A 6,096-nucleotide genomic window follows, 5' to 3' on the forward strand; every position below is an offset into this window, starting at 1 on the left:
CCCACTGCAGACTGCTACCATGGCGCGGGGGAACTGTACCGCGGCTCTGTTAGCAAGACCCGAAAGGGCATCCGGTGTCAGAACTGGTCGGCTGAGACGCCACATAAGCCGCAGTAAGCTTGTCCGCGCACCTGGCACCTCCCAGACCCAGGCCACAGGCCCCACCCGGGACAACGCCTAGGGTGCCAAGCCTAGGCATCTTGGTCAGTGCTTGGAGTGCTTGGGGTTACCCTTTGATCTTGCTCCCCTCTTCGGCCTAGGTTCAAGCACACTTCTGCCCCACACACGCCCCTGGAGGAAAACTTCTGCCGGAACCCAGACGGGGATAGTCACGGGCCCTGGTGCTACACCACGGACCCAGGGACTCCATTCGACTACTGTGCGCTGCGGCGCTGTGGTAAGCACCCGCGACTCAACCCCGGCCCCGCCTTTAGCCTCCACTGCCAAAGGCTGGCTCCCTTAATGCTGAATTTGGATCTTTCAGATGATGACCAACAGCCGTCCATCCTGGAGACTGCACGTATGGACCTGGGCCAGGCGTTCCTTGTGGCCCCTTTGCACCCCCAGGTCCATCCAGTCGGGGGTCTCACCCAGCACACTCTGTCCCCCAGACCAGGTGCTGTTTGATAAATGTGGCAAGAGAGTGACACGAGTGGACCCGTTGCACTCCAAGCTGCGTGTGGTCGGGGGCCAGCCTGGGAACTCACCCTGGACAGTCAGCTTGCGCAACCGGTGAGGCATGACTGCCTGACTCCCCAAGATGGGCTGAAGCTATATCCTCTATGCCTGTGCCAGTAGCAGGGTGGGAACCTGCCCCCATCTGGAGGGGACCTGGAGATGGCAGGTCCAGCCTGGGTCTCAGGACCATTTCCTAACCCGCATTCCTGCAGGCAGGGCCAGCACTTCTGCGGAGGCTCCCTAGTGAAGGAGCAGTGGGTTCTGACTGCCCGGCAGTGTTTCTCCTCCTGGTGAGCCTCCCTTAGGTTTGGGGACCCAGTCCCAACCCCCAGCCTTCGTCTCCCCCTCAGCCACCTTCCCTGGCAAGTCACCAGGTGAGCGCTGGGCGGCAGACCCTGAGTCTCAACTCATCTAGCAGAGCTTCTCTCTCAGCCAAATGTCTCTCGTGGGCTATGAGGTGTGGCTGGGCACCCTGTTCCAGGACCCACAGCCTGGGGAGCCAGACCTGCAGCACATCCCAATGGCCAAGATGGTCTGTGGGCCCTCTGGTTCCCAGCTTGTTCTGCTCAAGTTGGAGAGGTGTGTGAGAACTCAAGAGGGTGTGAGGTGGGGTTGGGCCTTGTGGCCTCAGACCCTGAAAGCCCTCATTCTCGCTCAAGACCTGTGATCCTGAACCAGCGTGTGGCCCTGATCTGCCTGCCCCCTGAGCGGTATGTGGTGCCTCCAGGCACCAGGTGTGAGATTGCAGGCTGGGGTGAGACCAAAGGTAAGAGAACAGCAGAGGCGTGGGCTTCTCCAGGCCAATAGGCCCCAACTTGGTTCCCACCCGCAGACCCTCTCCTTCTGCTCATTCCCTTCACCGTAGGTACAGGGGATGACACGGTCCTGAACATAGCCCTCCTGAGTGTCATCTCCAACCAGGAATGTAATGTCAAGCACCGAGGACGCGTACGGGAGAGTGAGATGTGTACTGCAGGACTGCTGGCCCCAGTGGGAGCCTGTGAGGTCAGTGGCAGGGTCCCTGGCCAGCTTCACCCCTGAGGGGGCTAGTCTCTGCCACAGCCCAGGCCCCCCTTACCAGTTCTTGCACCTACCAGGGTGACTACGGGGGCCCACTTGCCTGCTTTACTCATGACTGCTGGGTCCTGCAGGGAATTATAATCCCCAACCGAGTGTGCGCACGGCCCCGCTGGCCAGCCATCTTCATGCGTGTCTCTGTGTTTGTGGACTGGATTCACAAGGTCATGAGGCTGGGCTAGTCCCAGCCTCAATCCTGTGTGCCTTGGCAAGCCTGAAGCTTTCTGTCCGACATAAAGCCACCTTTCCTCTTGATGTCTGTGCAGGGTGCTTCTTAGCCTCTGCTTCTGGGGAATGAATTGGCAACCCCACAGCAGGGCCTGCGTGACTCAAGCCCAGTACATCTTAGGCGGGGTGATCTGCCCTAGGACTGCCTTAACCTGTAGGTGCTATGGAAGGGCAGGGCCTCACTAGTCCCCTAAATCAATGGCAGGGAGGACAAAGTGGTGTAGGGCAGTTTCTAACACAAGGAGCTGCAGCTGAGGGAGCTAGCCTGGTGGAGAACTACTTGGCCAGGACAGGTGATAACTGAGCCTCTCACTGTCCCCTACCTCTCACCCTGGAGGTAGATGCCAACCTGATGGCTACCATACCCAGGGGCCTATAGTCTCTGAACCCCAAGGGTGGGGCTGGGGTTAGCAGTGGCTTGGTACAAAGTACCAGCAGGAACCAGACTCTGTGTCTTCATTTATTATGAGTACGCAGCCCATGTTCCTCGGCTCACCCGTCCATTGAAGTCCAGAGACCAGGAAGCCTCTTGCCGCTCTGCCAGAGAGCCCAGTGTGGCATACGCCACCCCGCTCGTGCCGAGGGGCAGGGCTTCAGTGGCCCAAGTGCGTACACATCCAGACCGCAGCGTTCATGAAGCTGTCGGACTCCACCTCCACCTCTGAGAGTGAGTGGGTGCTCTTGGGGTAGAGCAGGAGCCTGGGGGTTGAGCAGCAGTGTGTGAGGATCGAGGTGCTTTTGCTGCTCACCAGCCCACCAGCTGCGAGGGCTGTCTTGCTGCATGCACTCACCGAACAGGCACGTTCCGGGCCTTGAGGGCACGGTAATACTCCATGCCCTGCTTGAAGGGCACACGCCGGTCCTCCTGGCCAAGCATCAGTAACACTGGTGTCTTCACCTAAGTATGTGGGGAGCAGTGGTGAGCAGGGCCCAGGGCCCTGGACAGACTGGTGGTGCACTGCTGGTGGGGAGGCGAGGAGGGCTCCATACCTGAGGGGTGTACTTGATGGGTGATTTGTTCAGCATCTCAGACCACACGCTGGGGTCTGGCAGGCAATCGCTGCTGTAGAGGTAGCCAGCCTCCACCACACACCTACAAGACACCATGCTAATGCAGGTCCGGGAGCGCTGGGGCCCTTGGGAGCTCCATGAAGATATGGAGGGGAGGGGAGAAGGGCAGGGGGCCTGTGGGCACACCCACCAGTCAGGGATGTCCGTGGAGCCCATCATGGAGGCAATGTTGATCACAGGGTTCCGCACCACGCAGGCGCCGTAGGTCTCGGGATACTGACCAATCAGGTGGCAGGACAGGAAGCCGCCATGGGAACCACCCAACAGGGCCACTCGGCCTGCGTCAAAGTGTTCCTCCTGGAGCACCTGCTCGACTGCAAACTACAGGGTGGGGCAGATCATGCTGCAGCCAGTAGCCTGCCCAGCTGAATGGAGCCACACCCCCGCTGTCCCACCCTCCCAGCCTGTCCAGAAGCCCCAGTCCCTGCTACCTGGACATCCTTCACATCCTGGCTGCCCACATTGCCGGGGAGGGAGAGGATGCTGTCCTGGCCAAAGCCCGTGGAGCCACGATAGTTCACTGGAAGCCAAGGAGGGACCAGACAGGGTGGTCAAGTGACATTCCTGGAGCCCTGGATACCCTTTCACCTCTATGTGAAGTAGGCCTTGGGGCTAGCTGCATCAGATGCCAGGGGAAGGGGCCAAGAGGTTGGAGATGGCCCAGTGGCCACATGCCCTTTCATGGGAGTTCCAAGTTAGTCCATGGTGCCTGAGGCTGGGTCAGGGCAGTTTCTGATAGTGATTACCAGTTCAGGGCTGCAGAGAGGCCTGGAGATGAGGGCAGTACCCACAACACTTGCACCAACCAGGCCCACCCCATGACCACCCCACGGCCCCACCAGAGCTGCAGGGCCCTGCCCCCTCACCTAGTAGAGCTGCAAAGCCCATCTTGCAAAGCATGGCTGGGAGTAGCATCCAGGAAGTGACAAAGGATGAATGGGGTCCCCCTGCAGATAGGGAACAGACAGAGGGTGAAATAGCCAGCTAAGGAGGGGTGGAGAGGAAGGGCAGGGGCTGTTAGGTTAGTTGCCTACCGTGGGGCATGACCACCATGGGCACCTGGGTCTTATCTGGAGGGTTGCTGGGCTGGATAAGGATCGCTTCAAAGTCAAGACCAACTGCAGGGGAGAAGCAGTAGTCAGCAGACCCAGGGCTACTGCCTAGGGCTCTGCCAGCTAAAGCCTCTGCTGTAGCTGCAGGTCTGGGGCTGACCTCTGACACAGGAGGCTGGGCCAAGGTAGCCCACACTGTGATGCATGGACCCCAGGGGGCTCATTCATGCTCCTTCTACCCTGGTTGGGGAGTCCTGTTCTCTGCAGGGACAGCATTCTGGAGGAGGTATGGTCACAGAGGCCTCGCGTACGCCTGGTTTCTTTGGGCTCCACTATCCCACCACAGATGACACGGCCCGATGATGCCCAGAGCAGGTGCTTAGATGCCTGGACACTACTCCCCATGATCATCCACAAGAGGAGCAGAACAGCTCTTAAGAGACAATCTCAAAACCCTCCCCTCCAAAATGTGAGACAGGAAAACGGGAAAGGTGACCACCGATGCTGTGTGCTTGGGGAACCTGGAGAAGGTGTCCCTCTGCCCCTGCCCAGCTCACCATACTGCGCATGCTCTTGCTCTGGGGGTGGCTGTAGTACCCGGATGCTCCAGGAGATGTCAGGAATGGGCTCGGCCTCCTCTAGGGACACCCAAACCACCTCTTGCTCCATCCCCGCAGGAGGCAGGAACCCAACTTTCTGCCAAGGGAAAAGAGTGGGTCACAGGTGGCCTGGCTGCCTCCCAGCCTTCCTACCACTGTGAGCATGGACAGCCCTCGCTCTACTAGGCTGTCTGCCCACCTCCAGAGGGCACGGCGTGGACTCCTGTCGTAAGCTGTTATATACACGGGCACTCACCCAACCACACAGAGGTACCCCTCCCTCCTCAGCCTCTAGGCTATTTTACGCCAGAGGACTGAGCACTTTCCCAGGCACCCTGTTCTGTACGGAGCAAACTTCAGCTCAGCCATTCCTCCCCATGGTGCCAGATCTCGTGGACTATCCTGAGCTGAGTCTGCATCCTGGCTACTCATGAACTGACCAGCCAGTCAAGACTTGGGTCAGTTCCTTGACCTGGGAACTCCACCTGCACAGAATCCCTGCCTCCTGGTCTGTGGCCCACCAACACTCACCAGGCACGGAGGAAGGTTGGGCGTGGAGAACTGGGCCACCATGAGGTCCCGGTCAATTGTGAGCAGCTTCCAGCTTCCACCTGACCCCCCTGGAGAAGGCAGAGGCCACCACTACTTCCATACCCCCCGCCCCACAACTGCAGAGCCAGAACCCCCAGAGTGGCAGCTTTAAAGCCAGTTGCCCCTTCCTCCCTGAACAGCAAAGGGATGCCCACAGAGAGATGTCACAGCCAATGACAGCCAACTGCACACAGCTCTGGGAGAGCCTCCTTCTCAGCCCACCCATCCAGTGGCTGTGCCCTGGTACTGCCAGATATGGAGACACACCAGACCCCATGGTACATCCACCCACCCCTTGACGAATGCACTCTGCAGGGTGGCAGCTGGGCCCAGGAGGCTGGGGCCGGGGGTGCGGTGCTGATTCTAGGCAGTGGGGTCCAAGGAGAGTAAGATTCCTAAGCCGGGGACTGTACGATGAAACGCAGTTTGGGAATAACGCTTTGGTAGCTTTGTGGAGGGGTGAGTACAGCCTGGGCAGGTGGAGGACTCAAAAAACATTTTAGGGGCAGGATCATCAGGCCTGGGTAAAAGGAAGATGAAGGAGCCAACAGGTCTTCTCCTGAGCCCTAGAGAAGCAGAGGTGCCTCTGCCTGAGGTTTGAAGAGTGGGGAGGGTGATTCTGGCCGATCCTGGCCAGAGAGACTTGTGTGGGTTTGAGGAGCCATGTGGGGGCTGTGCTGAGCAGTGCTGGGACACGGGGCGGGGGGAGCAGGCAGAGGCGGGGAGGCAGTCTGTTGGCTGGCGGAGGGGCCTGCAGAGGTAGGGGCTTCCAAGCTGTCCGGTGGGGGGGCGGGGCCGGC

General features: G+C 59.6%; 2 protein-coding genes across 3 annotated transcripts in view; one reads left to right on the forward strand and one right to left on the reverse strand.

The window, feature by feature from the left end:
* MST1 (macrophage stimulating 1 (hepatocyte growth factor-like)) overlaps positions 1 to 2,266 on the forward strand; it is a 5,334-nt gene extending 3,068 nt beyond the window's left edge. The window contains exons 10-18 of one of the 2 annotated variants that reach the window (XM_010851854.1): positions 11 to 113; positions 261 to 397; positions 485 to 520; positions 612 to 732; positions 891 to 968; positions 1,111 to 1,257; positions 1,338 to 1,444; positions 1,544 to 1,683; positions 1,776 to 2,266. In XM_010851854.1, coding sequence (XP_010850156.1) covers positions 11 to 113; positions 261 to 397; positions 485 to 520; positions 612 to 732; positions 891 to 968; positions 1,111 to 1,257; positions 1,338 to 1,444; positions 1,544 to 1,683; positions 1,776 to 1,937 — 1,031 coding nt within the window. In that variant the 3' untranslated portion in view covers positions 1,938 to 2,266. The remainder of the gene's footprint in view (positions 1 to 10; positions 114 to 260; positions 398 to 484; positions 521 to 611; positions 733 to 890; positions 969 to 1,110; positions 1,258 to 1,337; positions 1,445 to 1,543; positions 1,684 to 1,775) is intronic. The other variant, XM_010851853.1, reaches the window with a different exon arrangement.
* A 158-nt stretch (positions 2,267 to 2,424) lies between these two features.
* Positions 2,425 to 6,096, reverse strand: part of APEH (acylaminoacyl-peptide hydrolase) — an 8,790-nt gene continuing 5,118 nt past the window's right edge. The window contains exons 14-22 of the mRNA XM_010851855.1: positions 5,237 to 5,325; positions 4,664 to 4,802; positions 4,089 to 4,172; positions 3,921 to 4,001; positions 3,486 to 3,574; positions 3,185 to 3,375; positions 2,974 to 3,076; positions 2,775 to 2,881; positions 2,425 to 2,682 (exon numbers count right to left, since the gene is read on the reverse strand). Of these exons, the coding sequence (XP_010850157.1) occupies positions 2,577 to 2,682; positions 2,775 to 2,881; positions 2,974 to 3,076; positions 3,185 to 3,375; positions 3,486 to 3,574; positions 3,921 to 4,001; positions 4,089 to 4,172; positions 4,664 to 4,802; positions 5,237 to 5,325 (989 nt within the window). The 3' untranslated portion in view covers positions 2,425 to 2,576. The remainder of the gene's footprint in view (positions 2,683 to 2,774; positions 2,882 to 2,973; positions 3,077 to 3,184; positions 3,376 to 3,485; positions 3,575 to 3,920; positions 4,002 to 4,088; positions 4,173 to 4,663; positions 4,803 to 5,236; positions 5,326 to 6,096) is intronic.

The sequence above is a fragment of the Bison bison genome, unplaced genomic scaffold, assembly GCF_000754665.1.
Source record: "Bison bison bison isolate TAMUID 2011002044 unplaced genomic scaffold, Bison_UMD1.0 scf7180017864304, whole genome shotgun sequence".
In the NCBI taxonomy this organism is placed as follows: domain Eukaryota; kingdom Metazoa; phylum Chordata; class Mammalia; order Artiodactyla; family Bovidae; genus Bison; species Bison bison.